Source organism: Mesocricetus auratus, unplaced genomic scaffold (genome assembly GCF_017639785.1).
Source record: "Mesocricetus auratus isolate SY011 unplaced genomic scaffold, BCM_Maur_2.0 Super-Scaffold_100691, whole genome shotgun sequence".
In the NCBI taxonomy this organism is placed as follows: domain Eukaryota; kingdom Metazoa; phylum Chordata; class Mammalia; order Rodentia; family Cricetidae; genus Mesocricetus; species Mesocricetus auratus.
This window is the reverse complement of record NW_024429267.1, coordinates 46,026,473-46,042,204: the sequence shown is the minus strand read 5'-3', so window position 1 is coordinate 46,042,204 and position 15,732 is coordinate 46,026,473. Positions and strand designations below refer to the sequence as shown.

General features: G+C 51.8%; 1 protein-coding gene across 2 annotated transcripts; it reads right to left on the bottom strand.

The window, feature by feature from the left end:
- Nucleotides 1-605: 605 nt before the first annotated feature.
- Nucleotides 606-13,762, bottom strand: Camkv (CaM kinase like vesicle associated). 2 transcript variants are annotated; one of them, XM_013117060.3, is made up of 12 exons: nt 13,589-13,762; nt 6,191-6,232; nt 4,901-5,004; nt 4,657-4,788; nt 4,415-4,489; nt 4,061-4,199; nt 3,802-3,922; nt 3,582-3,657; nt 3,356-3,492; nt 3,116-3,194; nt 2,800-2,887; nt 606-2,524 (listed from the first exon to the last, which is right to left on the bottom strand). In XM_013117060.3, exons 3-12 carry the CDS (start codon nt 4,993-4,995, stop codon nt 1,946-1,948), a joined length of 1,521 nt encoding a protein of 506 aa, XP_012972514.1. In that variant the 5' UTR covers nt 4,996-5,004; nt 6,191-6,232; nt 13,589-13,762; the 3' UTR covers nt 606-1,945. The 2 variants fall into 2 exon arrangements, with proteins under 2 accessions (XP_012972514.1, XP_005074966.1); XM_005074909.4 differs by lacking the exon at nt 6,191-6,232.
- Nucleotides 13,763-15,732: the final 1,970 nt, after the last annotated feature.

The following is a 15,732-nucleotide window of genomic DNA, read 5'->3' as shown; positions in this document are numbered from 1 at the left end:
ATAATTTGAGGTTCTCCCTGAGAAGGCAACTCAGGTGCGTTCACCAAAGCCCGTCTGAGCTGAAGCAAGTCTCCTTAGGGATTTTTACGATATAGTTAGTATTACTCCCCCAGAAGAAACATACATGACTCCGTATTGTAAACCAGATCTGCTCCAGCTGGGGAAGACAGTGAAATCTTTTTGGTCTAAGTGGAAAGCACAGGTATTCACAGGAAGCAGGCATCAACATACAGCACAGAACTTTTGTGCAATCCCGCCCCCTCCCCAGCCCAAGAGACCCACTGTGGCCATGAGCGAGGTGTCTCCCTGAGTCAATTCCATCTCGATGTCCAAGTTAAGACAAGGCTCCGTGGTCAACAAAAGTTGGAAACTCATCAGTCCTTCAAGTGCTCAGCTCAGGGGCTAGTTCTTGGCTGAAGCACACACCACTCACATGGTTTTCTAGAGTCCAGAGGATCCCCACCAGCATCATCCAGGTACACACTGGAGGTGACCTTCACTCTCACCCCAAGCAATGCACTGAGCATCAGCCTCTCCTCCCCCACTGCCTTCCATGGGTTCCTCCCCAATAGGACAGAGGATGCAAAGGCAAGAGGGTGGCCAAAGGCTTTACAGGGTGACGTTTATTTGCCGGGTTCAGCAGGCACACAGTTAGCCCACCAACCTTCACACACCAGAGCAGACCCACAGGCATGCAGGGAGAAGGGCAGGACCACCACGGAGTGCCCAGCTAGGGCAGGGACCAGCATGGTTGCCTTTTCAGGCTGTGACGGGGGTCAAACCAAGGGCACCTGCCAAGAGCATCCCTCCAGGGGCTGGGGAATCTTATTCTACTTCCTCATCCCAGCAAGAGCAACCTAACATGGCTGAGTGATACCTCAGCCTGTGATAGCAGAAATAGAGGAAAATCCTCTCCATGTTTTGAAGAGCAGAAAATCTGCCACTGCAAAAAGCAAACTCTCAAGCAGCCTATGAGGTACTGCCATGCCTCCCTGGGAGGAAGAGGATTTATGGCCTGAGCCTGAATGAGGTGGCCATAGGTAAGATCTCTTCTGTGGTAGTGTCAATTAGGAAGACCATGGGAACACCAGCCTTCCCTATCTATCTCAGAATAAAGACCCAGATAGGCCGGGGCCCTGGTGCTGGTCCTGTACTCTGTTCTCCTAGTTCTCACTGCTACATCCTAATTGTTTCTCCTTTTCTTTAGAGTTTCATAAGAATCAGGATACAGAGCAACCCACTACAGGACTAGGGAGGGCAAGAAATAACACAAGGATCTTCAGAGGGCCTACCCAGGGAAAAAGATGGAAGCTTCTACCCTTCTGTCCATTCTCTCTCCCACTTCTGAGGATCCCCACAGCTAACGTGCAGTGCCCCCAACCATGTGACCAGACTTGACTTAAAGCACACCGCCCTAGATTTCTGCATCCTCTCTAGCAGCCAGTCTACTCTGAGAGCAGCCCACACACCACAGGTGCACACCTTCATGTGCAGGAGCCTAACCCTGCTGATAGGGCCTCGCTGGAGGACCAGCTCTCAGGGCAAGGCCACCCAATTTAGGGCCAGGGGAAGTATGAGACTTGCAGGGCCTGCCTGGGGAAATGATGAGGCAGGAAGGGAAGGAGGAGAGCGAGGAGCCCCTGAGTATCCCTAGAGCAGCATCCCACAAGGAACAGAAACTGGTGAAGCTAGCGAAAGACAGAAAAGCCACAAGGAATCCATGCAGGGGCTGGGGCTGGCCCTGCCTCTGGCCTGCCCACCACTCACACACACCCACACAGGAGACGAGACTGCTCTCCCATGGCCCCCAGGCATGCCCCACTGGGATGAGGGAGCTTGGGGGGAGCTAGGGCATCATGCCAGTGACTCTATATACAATGAGAAGCCCCTCATCCACACTCCCACCCTCCTTCCCATCCCTCAAAACCCCCAACGGGCTGCCCATTCAGCTCATCTTCTCCCTCTGAGACTCCTGGGCACAGCCAGTAGCCTCTTCTCCTTTACTAGAGGGAGGAGCCTGGCCTGTGGCACCCTCGAGGGCTGTGCTGTCCGGCTGGGCCACAGCCGGCTCAGGGGTGGCAGCTGCCTTTGCAGCTGTCATGGCACTGCTTTGGGTGGTGGGCACTGTGCTGTCTTCTGTAGCTGGCGTAGCTCTCCCATCAGTAGCTGGTGTAGCACTCCTGTCAGTGGCCGGAGTGACACTCCCATCAGTGGCTGGGGTGATGCTCCCGTCAGTGGCTGGGGTGACACTGCCATCTGTGGCTGGGGTAGCACTGCCATCTGTGGCTGGGGTAGCACGATCTGCAGAGGCTACATTATCACTCTTGGCAGCGCACCCAGCATCGCCCTCTGTGGCCGCAGGAGCACTGCCCCCAGAGGCCGGGGCGGCCCCACTTGCAGCTGCAGCAACGGCACCGCCAGCAGCCCCAGGAGTGGCGGTGTCTGAGGCGGGCTGGGCTGCAGCTGCGCTGGACTGCTCTGGTGCCCGGAGTCGTTTCATGAGAGTGGTCACTCGGACAGCCTTCTGAAAGGAGGACAGTGAAGAAAGGCTGGTGGTGAGCTTTGCTGGATCCACTCCTTCAAAATGGCCAACCCACCCCTTCCACCAGAGTACCCCAGCTGCCTCTGGCCACCCAGCTGCTCAGCACTTCAGCTTAAGATAATAGCAGAAGCTACAGCCGCATATGATAGCCTGAGAAAAAATTGTGTTCAGCTGAAGAGGTGCAGTGGCAGCGAGAAACTGTGGTGCAAGAAGCAGTACTTGGAATTGGGCCAAGAAAAAAGCGAGCCAAACCCTACCTTCCACTTGGCTCTGGCGAAGTTCTTTTCAATCTGGGCACAGACTCCATCCTTGATGTTCTTATCAGATGCGGCATTACCAGAAATCCTAGGAAGGAGGCAAGTGCCTCTGATAGCACGTTCTGTGCCTTCACGGAGACTCCACGGTCCTTCCCTGTGTGATCTAGGACCACCAGGCAGAGCCTCTGCTTTGGGCAGAGGTCTAGCAAGTCCCCCTGACCCTCAAGACCTCAAGGATAAGGACTCCTGGCGTAAAAAGTTCAGGGGGCAACAGAAACTTGGCCTTAACTTCCATTCTCCGCAGGGCCCTGCTCACCATGCATGGGAGATGGCCTCTTCTGCAGTGATCCGCTGGCCTTGCTCCACCTCCATCAGCCTCGCGACCAGGTCTTTGGCTGGGGACAAAGCCAGGGATGGGCTAGGCATGGGCGCCCCATCTCATTGTCTAGATGTGATGAATGGGCTGGGGAGCAGGAGTAGAATCCAGCAGAAGCTGAGAGCAGCGCCTCCCTCCCTACTGCCCTATTCTCTGCCCACATGCTGGGTATCTCCTCACCTGCCTGAGAGATATCATCCCAGTATGGAGAGTCAAACTCATAGTCACCAGCCAGGATCTTGCGGAAGAGATTCTTATCATGGTTCTCATAGTCATCTTCTTCTACCTCCTCGTAGAAGGGCGGGTTGCCTGAAAGGCTACATGGAGCAGGGTCACCTAGGATGGCCACAGACACAGTTGTCCAACCCACCTGGCTGCAAGTCCAATTACGTGCCCTTTCACTCACAGGATGTACATGATGACACCAATGGCCCAGCAGTCCACAGGGCGTCCATACCGTTGCCGTCCTACCACTTCCGGTGCTAAAGAAAAAAAAGTGTCCATCTGCAGGTCAGCATCAAGTTTAGCCAGATATCATACCACCCATCACCCTCTTCCTGGGACGGAGACTTGTCCCTACCCCAAAGTCTCTCCCTGAAGCCTGTTCCTCCACCATCCCTCCTTACCCAGATATTCCGGGGTCCCACAGGGCTCCTTGATGAGGCCGTTCTCTAGCTTAGCCAGGTGGAAGTCACTGATGACAATCTTTGAGTTCTTCAGCCTGTTGTAGTACACTAGGTTTTCCAGCTGTCCAGGAGAGAAGGTAGAAGGGTGGGCAGACGTTTATCATTAGGGCCTCGGAAGCTGGACCAAGACCCCAACGTGGCACTCGCTCCAGCCCCAGCCCAGCTGTCAAACAATCTAGTCAGCGTGGCTGTGGCTTACCTTGAGGTTCCTGTGCACAATCTTGAGTGAGTGCAAGTAGGCCACAGCTTCCAAGACCTGCCGCACCACGTTGCTCGTGTCTCGTTCCGAGTAGTAGCCCTGGTCCAGGATCCAGTCAAACACCTCCCTCCCCGTGGCCCTGAGGGACACCAGCCCCTGAGCCCGGCGTGGGCAGGATCGGGGGGTAGGACAGGAACATTTGGGAGGCCTGACTTGTAGCAGGCACTTGGCTGGGCAGGACCCAGAGCCTTGGGACCACGAGGATTCCAAAAGTGGGTTTCCTTAGCTATAAAAGGGAGGAAAAGAAAATGCCCTAGGGGCTGGGGGATCCCGGAACCCCAGAATTGTACTCACAGCTCCAGGAAGATGAAGTATTCCTTGCGGGTCACGAACACATCTACCAGCTGCAGGATGTTAGGGTGCTTCACCCTGGTGGCAGTGGGAGGAGTCGGTAGTCAGGGCTGGGTGAACCCGAGAGAAGCTCTGGTTCCTGAGGTGGTGGCTGTAACAGGCTAACTGGACTTCCTGAGACCCCTGCCCTTTAGGCCCGTCCCTGCCATCCCCTAGCCCACTCTTCCCCCAGTCCCCACACTCACATCTTGAGGATGCCAATCTCATTCTTAGCAGCCTTCCGCACCTTGCGGCCATCCCGCTTCTGGAACTTCTTGCAGGTATGCAGCTTGCCTGTTGTCTTGTCCTTGGCCCGGAAGATCTCACAGAACTCCTCTCTGAAGCCAGCAGGCACTCGGCTCAGCTTAGGCCTTGGGACAGGGGCACTCCACTCCCCCTTCCCCCACTCTGGTCTATCCACCCGTCATTGCCCAGTATGCCAACACTCACGTCTTGATGACCTGTCCCAAATCATATCTGTCAGTCACCTCCGATGGCTGGTTATAGTTCTTCTTGTCACCCAGAGTTACACACCCAAACGGCATTGCTGGGCTCTAAGACGCAAGCAGAATGGGGTCTGGCTCAGCTGTACCGTTTTCTATCCCAACCACCCAACAACACTGAATCTGCTTTGGAAAACCCAGTCTAACTCAGGCTAAGTGAAGGCAAAGGAGGCAAACACAGACCTGCTTTGCTTCTTCAAGCCATGCTGCAGCCACCCAGTCTGGCTGCCTGAACTACAACAGCTCCCACTAGGCAAAAGTTTACTAAGTTGACATATTAGGAAATAGTTTTTCACTATATACGCTTGAAAAGACATACAGAACAATTCGTTTACTTACTTAGTTTTGATTTTTTTTTTTTACGAGACAGGGTTTCTCTGTATTGTTTTTGAGGCTGTTGGTCCAGTCTGGCCTCAAACTCACAGAGATCCACCTGCCTCTGCCTCCCGAGTGCTGGGATTAAAGGCGTGCACCACCACCGCCCGGCTAGTTTTGATTTTTGAGACAGAGTTTCACTATATAGCCCTAGCTTGCCTGGACTCATTATGTAGATCAAGCTGGGACTATGTAGATCAAGATGGGATTAAACCATCAATTTCTTCAGGGTCAGATAGATGGCTCACCAGGGAAGGGCATTTACCTCCAAACCTGAGTTTGATCCCTGGGACCCACACGATGGAAAGAGAACCAACTTCCACGAATTGTCCTCTGACCTCCATGGACATACTGTCCCCCCAAATTAATAAATGTAATTTTAAAACAAAACGAACAACGAACCCCACAATTACTTTAAAGTCAGGTATGATAACTCACATTTGCCATTTAGCACTCAAGAAACTGATACAAGAGGATTAGCATGAGACTGAGCTCTGCCTGGGCTATAATGTGAAACCCTATTTAAAAAAATAAAGCGGGAACAGGTGGCACACGCCTTTAATCCCAACACAAGGGAGGCAGAGGCAGGCGGATCTGTGTGAGTTCAAGGCCAGCCTGTACCAGGACATCCAGAGCTGTTATAGCTGTTATACAGAGAAATCCTATCTTGAAAAAAAAAATCAATAAATAAAATCTTTAAATTTCAGCTAGTCCATGAACATAAATTTAAGTTTATTCCAGCAATAATTTGTGTGTGTGTGTGTGTGTGTGTGTGTGTGTGTGTGTTTTGAGACAGGTTTCTCTGTGTAACAGCCCTGGTTGTCCTGAACTCACTATATGGATGAGGCTGGTTTTGGCTTACCTCTGTCTTCTGAGAGCTGGGATTAAAGGTATGAGCCACCACCTTTGGAAAAAAAATTTTGAGATTATAATATAATTATCATTTTCCCCTTCCCACCCTTCCCCCTTTCTGTAATCAAATTCATGACCTCTTTTTCTTTAGTTGTCATGGTGTGTGTGTGTGTGTGTGTGTGTGTGTGTGTTCCTGATTATATAACCTGCTAGGATCTTATAGTGTTATTTGAATGTGTTTTTCAGGGCTGACCATTTGGTGTTAGATAATCAACTGGTGTGCTCTCCCCTGGGGCAGGCTGCTCTTCCACTCCCAGCAGCCCTTAGCTGCCTGTAGTTCTTGTTGTCTAAGACTGAGGTCTCACGAGATTTCCTCCGTTTTAGTTATTTATCTCTGATGGTATAGAGATGTCAAATGTTGATGAAGCTATAGACAAGATGAACACTGTTGGAAGAGGACAATTCCCCTTTGAGAGAGCTGGGAGCCAGGTGTTGTGCACACCTGAAATCCTAGTACTTAGGATGTGGAGCCAGGAGGATCAAGGAGTTCAAGGCCAGCATAGGCTACAGGAGACTTTGCTGTAAAGGACAGGACAGGGCCAGTCTTGTCAAAGAAATATACTCTATGTGCTTCTTTTATTTTTTAGGATTATATATTTTTATGTGCATGGTTGTTTGGCCTATGTACAACATGTGTGCCTAGTGCCTATGGACACCAGGAGAGAGGGTTGGATCCCCTGGAGTTACAGACAGTTATGAGCCGTTGTGTGGGTGCTAGGAACTGAACCCAAGCCCTCTGGAATAGCAGCCCGTGCTTTTAGGCACTGCACAATTTCTCAAGCCCACTCTATGTACTTGAAATATTTGCTCCACTGAAATGCACACATTTGAGCCAACTGTGCCCCAGGAGTTCCAGGCCAACCTGGGCTACATAGGGAGAGCTTGTCAAAGAGAGGGCGGAAGGGAGAGAGGCAGACATACATTTATGCCTCAGGACACTTGTGTAAGAATGCTCATAATTGCTATATCCATAATTGCTAAAAGCTGGAAAGAGCCCAAATATCTAGCACCAGCAGGATGTGCTGTGGTATAGTCATATAATAGAATGTTATGCTGCAAAGGAAATGAAGGGGCTGTGGTTCTACTCAGCCAAATAGCGTGTCTTACAGAAACAGTGTTGATAGAAACAGGAAAAACTGCATGTAGTGTGAGTCTATTGATAGAGCTCAAAACAGGCAGAACTCACCACACTGCTGGGGATTCAAACACAGAAGAAACTTTGTACAGAAAAGCAGAAAGTAAGTTCTAGGAGTCACACAGTGGTTCCTCCTAAGGACCAGGATAGGGTGACTGGGTTAGGGTACATGGGGGCCTTCTGGAAGACCTATTTCTCAACCTGAATGAACTTTGTATCTTGGTAAAAATGTTCATGTAGGAATCTAGAGAGATGGTTCAGGATTAAGAGAGCTTGCTGCCCAATTATGAGGGCCAGAGTTTGAATCCCAGCGCTCGCATGACAAGTCAGATATCTTGAGCATGCCTGAAACCCCAGCTCCAAGGGTGGACAAAAGATGACTGCCGGAGCTTGTTACTTCTAGCCTAGCCAAAGGAATGAGTGGAGAGTGACAGAAAATACCTGATATTCTCCTTTGGTTTCCGAGCATCCACAGGCATGAGTGCTCACACACACACACACACACACACACACACACACACACACACACACACACACACACGCACAGCCATGAAAGTGAGTAAGTATTTATTTGTGGAGTTGGATGGGGGGGTATACTTTTCTAGGACATGAAAGGAAATGGGAGTTCTCTTACGGCAAAGAAGTAGATGTTGAAGGTGCAAATTTGTATCTTTTGTTTATTAATTTTTTGAGACAGGGTATCATGTAGCTAAAGTAAGCTTTAAACTTGCTACATAGCTGAGACTAGCCTTGGACTCCTAGTCTTCCTGTCCCTACCCCTGAGTGCTGGGATTATAGGCATGTGGCACTGTGCTCTGATGGTATTAGTTTTCCTTTAGAATTTTTATTATGACTACATTGATAGATTTAGTAAATACTGAATTCAGATGTGTTGTTTGGGGTATATCTAGGAGTTCTACATAAGGGAGAAGCAGCATTAGGGTTGGGCCTCGGAGCAGAATGCTTTGCCAGGAAGCACGCAGGGGTGACAGTCCGGAAGGACAAGACAAGCCCGCCTAGCGCTAAACTACCGCAGGAGCACACAGCGGACCAGGTGTGAGGTTCAGTTCAGTTATTGCTGGCTCAGTAGGCTCCAGGAACTCTGCACCTGGAGCACAGTGCCCTACCTCCGCTCTGTTACATCCAATCCTAATTGCAGTGCTGGATGGCTGGCCCCAGCATCCAAAGGAAAACGCACCCGCTGCCTTGTTTGGAGGTAGATGGCTATCTCTACCTTTATAGATCTAACCCCAGAGTCTGTCTTCATAAAGTCTGCTTAGTGCCAGCCTGCGGCTACACCAGGCTCCACACTGAGGCCTTACTGAAACTGCTCTGCCTCTGCCGCCTCTGCCTCCACAAACTGCTTGATGCAGAAGGACCTGGGCGAGGGCCTTGGCTACTTCCCTATCTGAAAGCACTTACAGTGTCAGTACCCCTTGGCAAGGAGGACTCTGCCAGGCTCCAGACAAGCCCTATGGGCAATGCGGGCTGCCAATCACTTCCTTCCAGGCAGAGGCCAGCTACACAATTCCCCGGGGGTCACAACCTTCCCCAGAGGTCCTCCCTCAAATGTGTCCTCAACGTTAGGGATCAAATTCCATAACTTCTTCATCAGCATTGCGTGAGCTTGGAGAATACAAATGCGTTTCATCAGTGTGATTCTAGCCGGAGCTCAAGCCATCTAGTGAAATACCACAGAGGCAAAAGAGACATGCTTTGAAGATGTCAGCTGTGTGTCTTTGCCACTATGTCCAAAACCCTGCCCCTGTGCCTTCTAGGAAGATATGTGTGGCTGAAATTTCATTCTTGCAGCTGGGAGCAGTGGCTCAGCCGCTACCACTGCCAGCCACCCATCTCCCGTGACATCTGGAGGAAGAGGCCTGCATCAGTCCTCATGTACTCTAAGGGCATTTTTTTTTTAGGGGAAGTAATTACCCTGCCAGGCTGGAATCTGAGGACTATCCCCTAGGCAGGAGGAAGGTACCTTGGCTTGCAGGTCTCCCAGAAGGACTGGGCAGGATCGTTCCTAATTCTGTTGCTTTGTTGTTATACTCTTCCCCCAAAGATTCCCATGGGAATCCCATTTGTCACCGCAGAGTTATTTATAACATTAAAAAGGAATCAGCAACCACCTAAATGTCCAACAACAGGTGATTCGCCAGCTCAAGTGTGTCTTCTCAATGGCAGGAAGTATAGGCATTGGGTAGAGAGCTACCCACCTTGGCTGCCCCGTGGAATAGCCTCCACGTGGACAATGTGGAATGTTCTTTCAGTACAAATTCTGCCATTATAAGGTTGTCTATGTAACAAGTTGTCTAAAACAATCCTGATGGCCCAAGGCTCAATGCAAAATGGCCCTTTTGTGAGATACCTTTTCTAAGCTCCACCTCCCTCCCCATCCCAACAGCTCTTGCCTCTGCCAATGTGGTGTGGAAGGCTTTGTGTATGCCTGCCTCTGATCCTGGTGCCAGCTTTTGGCTATGCATATGCATTCATGTCCACGGGTCTTGGGGTCTGTCTCTACCATGGAAAGCTCACAGTGCTGTCAACCTACAGCCGTGTCCTACAGGTCTCAAGGATAGGACAGGGACAGATCTACTTCACCACCACTCTCTTCTACCTTGGCTGCCCAGATGTCACCCAATTATTACCCCTCCCAACATTCTAATTGAATTCATTCATATAGCTAGATCTTTCAAGGTGAAGGGAAAAGAAAGGGGAACCATGTTTCCAATCGGTACCTTCACCCGCCACCCCCATTCATTCCACCATCTGCTGCTCCAGTGAGGCTGTGGGTTGTATATACCAAGCCCCTTGGTACCTCTCAGCAACAGGAGGGACTCTGGCCACAAAGCTGAAAGAGTAGGCTAGAGACAGATTGAAGAAGGTGGGAGGCCAAGCAGAAAGACAAGTGACATTTCTCATCCTCATGGCCCCAAATCAACAGCCAACAAAGGAAAGTTTTCTTTCCAACAACACAGAACCTGGCCAGGTCCACATCGACCCAGGGATGGCACGGGAACCCCACTGTAGCTACTTTCCTGGAGACAGAATTGCTTTCCCTCTCTGCAAAGGAAATAAACAGCATATACCTGGGGCTGCCCACAGGAGCATGAGGGCCGTACAGAACTACCACCCTCCTCTACACCAGCAGGCTCTAGAAACGTAAGGGCTCAGCCCTTCTGTGACCGCCCGGTTCTGGAGCTTGGCTACTGGGCTCAGTGATTCATGTCCCGGGCAACCCTGAAGAAACCTTTGTCTATTTGGTGCGCATGTGATAAAAGGTCCCTAGGAGCTCTACTGGATCTTTGGCAAGTCTGAGACAGGGGAAACCCAACTGAAACAGAACAAAAGGCCCTACATTAGGGTTTCCTCCACTGGAAAGCAGGGGCCAGCCTGCTTCAGTATCCTTATATGAAGTTTCCTGCTGCCCTGGCCTCTGCCATATGGGCCCCAGGGCTTGCAGTAAATCTAGAGAGGCCAGGAAGGGCCCAGGAGGCTTCCCGCTGACTCCTGACTGTAGGCAACACCTCCCAATTTAGTGGCAGCTGTGAACACCAGCCTGCAGGCACCCCTCTTCCCTTCCCTCCCTTCCTCTCCTCTCTCAGCGATTAGAACTGAGTTTCCTATTGCAAATGGACATGCTCCAGCCCAAATTCTGTCTAGCTCATAGCTGAAGCCTCAGCCACAAGCCCAGGGGAGGTAACGACCTCCTTCCAGTGTATACGATATCAAGAGACAGGTCAAGCATCAAGCCCATCGTCCGAATGCCTTGAGAGATTGGATAGAACACAGTCCTGGGGAGAAACAAGCTGAGCTACCATCAATAGTTCCTGGGGCTGACAATTTCTACCTGTGTCAGCAGTACAGAAAGGCCCCTGCCCACCCATGCCCCACCCCCAAGCCTTAGAGAGCATGTAGCTCACTGCTATTTCCAGAACAGTCATCTCTCGACATACAGGCAAAGCCAAGAACCAACTGTCACTGGCCTTAGAACCTGGGGTCCCAACCTTTGAAGCCACTGGAGGCCCTGCATCCCTTTGGTTGGAAGAGGGGATCTGCAGAGGAAGGCACTGGAGTAAAGGGTTGCTATGGTGATGGAAGTTTAAAACAAGGGGAGGAGAAAGAGGTAAGTGTTAGTGAGGGTCCCTCTCCCAATCTGACATTTTGGCCTTGCTCCTTCCCCGTGGGTTCTGTGACTCTGGTCTCCATAAACAAGGAAAGGTGGGGGAACTGAGAGACTTTAGGAAAAGAAAGAAAGGCAGAAACACAGAGAGACAAAGGAATTAGGAAAAGGAGGCAGCAGAGTAAGAGGGACACAGATACAAGAGACAAGAGAAGCAGGCGGAAGGCTCTGAGGACTCTGAACGCCCAGCAGCAGCCTGCAACCTCCATGGCCATGTGTTCTGATCCCCTGGGCCAGGAGCTACCCTTGGCATTTGGTTCCCAAGATTCTTCAGTATCCCCCAGACCTACACTGAACTTGGCATGGGAGGCACCGGAAAACGAGGTCAGCTTCCAGGAGCCTCTGGGTGGGGAAGAGGCCAGCTGTTGCAGTCCCCCAGCAGGAAAGTCCCCAGCCTCTCTCCCTGCCATTATAGCAGCATAGGCAAGAGAAGTCCACAAGCATAGGAGGGTGGAAATGAAGTCCAGAAACCTGACCGCTTCCCTTTGAAAGCCTTCCTCTCCCTGGCCTAGCTTTACCCAGGGTCCCCAGAAATCTCCACCCCAATCAGCTAACTCTTGGGTCCCTAGGGTCCTTCTTGCAGCTCAGCTGCATCCTGTCATCAGTCTTGGGCAAATCTCTTCAGGAGGGACAAAATCAGTACCAAAAACAGCACCACAAGCAAGCCATAAACAGGATGACAGGCGCACACCAGTACTCCCCATGCCTCAGTTTCCCCGAACAGAAATCATAGATTCTGTGGGCTTTCCTGGAAGCAGAGGACTGCCACCAGCCTGCTAACCAGTGGCCCCCAGGGAATGGAGACAGAGGAAGGCCTGCCGCAGATATCTATAAAGCCAGGGTAGGGCACCTGGGGATCCACACCAAATGAGGAAAGAAAGGGGGACCCCTGTCCCATCCTGGCTCTGAGGGAATGTTGATACTAATGTCCAAGCTGAGGAAACTGAGGCTGGGAAGTCACTGGATCTGCCAGGTATCAACTCAGAGGGGGAGGGGAAATCAGCCTAGGTCTGCAACGGTGGTCCTGGGGGCCACAAAGTCTAAGCCTGGTTTTGGGGGGGTAGTGTACAAAAGATCTAGAGTAGTACAGACTAGGTAGGAGGTTTTGGTGACAAGAAGGGGCCCTGTTCTCTAGGAAACACCCTGCTAGAGCAGGTTTGGGGTCGGGGAGCTCTTTGTGGGGCTGACGCTCAAGTGCCCAGGGTCTCCTGCCAGGCAATACAAGTGAAGAACACAGAAGCTAATGTTTTAATTGCCCCCTGCTACCCCAGCTACGGTCCCTGCTCTTCACCATGGTACCACCCTGACCCCCTTCCCCAGTGCTGCTGCCTCGCCCCCGCTGGCACAGCAACACACATGCGGGAGGCACACGTGTGAGCACCAAGCCCGCACCTCCCAGCAGGAACATGTGCGCCCCGCACCCCCACCTCGCACGTGTGTCCGTGCACCGCCCCCCCCATGACCCTCAAAATAAGGCTCGGAAGCCTGAACTTGGCTGGGGCCAATGGTCCACTAAGGGCTTAGAACCTCCCCCCCCCAACCTCGCAGCAGCCCCGCCCAGCCCCCTCCGGATTGTCGCCCATAAAGAACTCTCCGTTGTCATGGAAATTAGTGACTGCCAAACCGGAGAGAGGGGGGCCCCCAGGGGCAGTTGGGAGGGGCTGGAGATCGCTCTGGGAGCGAGGATGGACTACTCGGCCCTTGGATCTTACCCCTATAAGACAAACCAGGAATCTTCGAGGGTTTGTGTTTTTTACAATTCGGAGCTGCAGAGGTTTTTCCTGGGACCCTCCAAAGCCATCCGAGGTAATGGGGAACTTTAGCCCAACCCCGCATGCCACCCCACCTCGCATCTGCAGAAACCTCGCGCTGTGCCCCTGCTGGGACCCCCAGAGTCCCCTCGGCGATTGCGCGCATCCTGCGCGGGGATTCTCTAACCACGGAAACAATCTCCCATGACCCCCCACACACACAACGTGCATCCAGGAGGCGCCCTCCCCACCGGCCCAGCCCTCCCTGCTCCGCACCTGCAACGCTGGTCGGTCACAGGGAGGAAGCGATAACCGGCTCAGCAGGGCTCCGGGGGCGGCCGGCAGAATCCGCTCCGGGCACGCGGGGCAGACGCGGCGCCAGCTGCAGCCGCTTCGACTCCAGAACCTCCAGCATCGCCAGTCGCTCTCTGGCAGCGGATTCGCACCCCGGGCCGGGGGCGGGCTGGGGGCGGGGCCTCCTCGCCCGGCCCGCCCCCACCCTGGCAGACCCGGAGACTGGAATCCCACTTATGGGAGGGCGTATGCAGGTTGGCAGCGGAGCTGGAGAACACCTGCTAGGCTCCCTTAGGCCATCGGACTCTAAACCCAGCAACAGGAGGCGAAGGGCCCCTTCCCAGTCCCAAAGTAGGGAGTAAGAAGTGGGGGGAATTGGAGAAAAGGCCGAGTCCTGGAGCTGCTCAGAAGGCACCTGACTAGAAGTAGTCTCCAGGAGACAGGGTCATGTCCAGTTTCCCAACCCTGATCCAAAGGACTGGACCTACTTAGAACCACTTGGGCAGTCCCTAGAGCACCCCCTAGCTAGGAATAAGCACACAGGGGTATGTGTGCAATTCTGGTCAATTTGGGGATGGACAAGATACCACATTGAGGACCTCAGACCATCCTACCACCAACTCCTGCAAGGCCAAACTCTTTCCCAACTAAATTCCCAGCCAGGTTGGCTGACTCAGTCAGCACCCTCTGTATAGCTCTGAATCTTTCAAATTGTTAAAAGTCACCTATGATGTAGTATGGGGTCTGCTTTCTTCTCTTTGTAGTAATCCTAAGAAGCATGACCCAGGTGATCCAGGCTAGGATTTGAGGTCATGGAACTACTAGGAAGGAGTTTTGAATGAACACCTTGGACATGTTTCTATCCTTTATCAAGGAGGCGAATGGACCCAAGGCCCACCCTTCAAGTCCCGAGTACTATCCTGAGACAATAAAGGCCAGATTTAGGTTTTTTATAGTCTGGATCTGGGTTCAATCCCATTTTGTCCTTCTAGTAAGTTGCCTGGCCCAATCATCCTGGGAACAGGGTCACAATGTTGATTGAGGCTCTTTGCATCACTACTCATCCAGAGTGAAGTTGTGGCTGAAGCCAGGATGTTGCCAGAGAAATGATTGTCTCAAGACTTCTGGACAACTTCCTCCAGAGGGACTGTTGGGCCCTTCAGATTTTGTGTGTGTGTGTGTGTGTGTGTGTGTGTGTGTGTGTGTGTGTGTGTGTGTGTGCTTGTTTTGCTTCTTTGTTTTTTGAGACAGTGTTTCTCTATATAGTTCTGGCCATCCTGGAACTCGATCTGTAGACCAGGATAGTCTTGAACTCACAGAGATCCAGCTGCCTCTGCCTCTCTGGTGCTGGGATTAAAGGCGTGCACCACTGCTGGCCAATTTGAGCCCTTCATATCTTTGATCACCTGCTGCAGGCTGTGCCGTCGTTGTATCTGGGTTCCTTGTGTACTTAGAGTCTTGGCCATAACATCTGTCCCAGTAACAGGTAGAGATAGCAAAGCCTATCTCTAATCTTACAATGCTCGACCAACATTTGCAGAATGAATGAAAGACCTGGCACACAGTTCTATTATTCCCCAGTGAGCCTCTGAGTTTACAGTATAGCCAAAACATGGCTTGCATAACCCACATGTATCATACATGTTTTCTACCTTTTTTGAGGGTCATAATTTATTCAAGTATGGGGACCAAGAAACTGGATTAGGGCTTTAGAGCCAGGGAAAGGGGTGGTTCCTTCTTTGCCTGCTGCTGGCAGTGTTCCACCTCCTCTTGGTCCTGTGCACACCGTGTGCATGTGGGTGACAGCACGTGGCAGGATATATGTGTACACGTGAGTGTGTATGCTCTCTTATACCAAAGGAGATGGAAACAGCACAGCATATGCAGTGATGCCCAGGGGCACGTGTGTCTGTGTTCCCTGTGCACCCAGGCATGCTTGGTGACACATGTGCATGGATGCAGCAACCAGTCCCTAGAGCTGTGGCTCCTTCCTGTCTGACACAAAGCTTGAGAATGTGGAGGCTGAATCAGGCTGTAAGAGCAGGACAGAGGAAGGGGCTGGATCATGTCCAGGGCAGGCCAGGTCTGTGATGACTTTATCCCATTGACTTTTTCCAACTCTACTC

Coding starts and splice junctions, on each gene's coding strand:
- Camkv (XM_013117060.3), bottom strand. CDS start 4,995: ATGCCGTTTGGGTGTGTAACTCTGGGTGACAAGAAGAACTATAACCAG. Junction 4,789..4,900: donor TTGGGACAGGTCATCAAGAC/GTGAGTGTTGGC, acceptor TGCTGGCTTCAG/AGAGGAGTTCTGTGAGATCT. Junction 3,195..3,355: donor GGATGATATCTCTCAGGCAG/GTGAGGAGATAC, acceptor CTTTGTCCCCAG/CCAAAGACCTGGTCGCGAGG.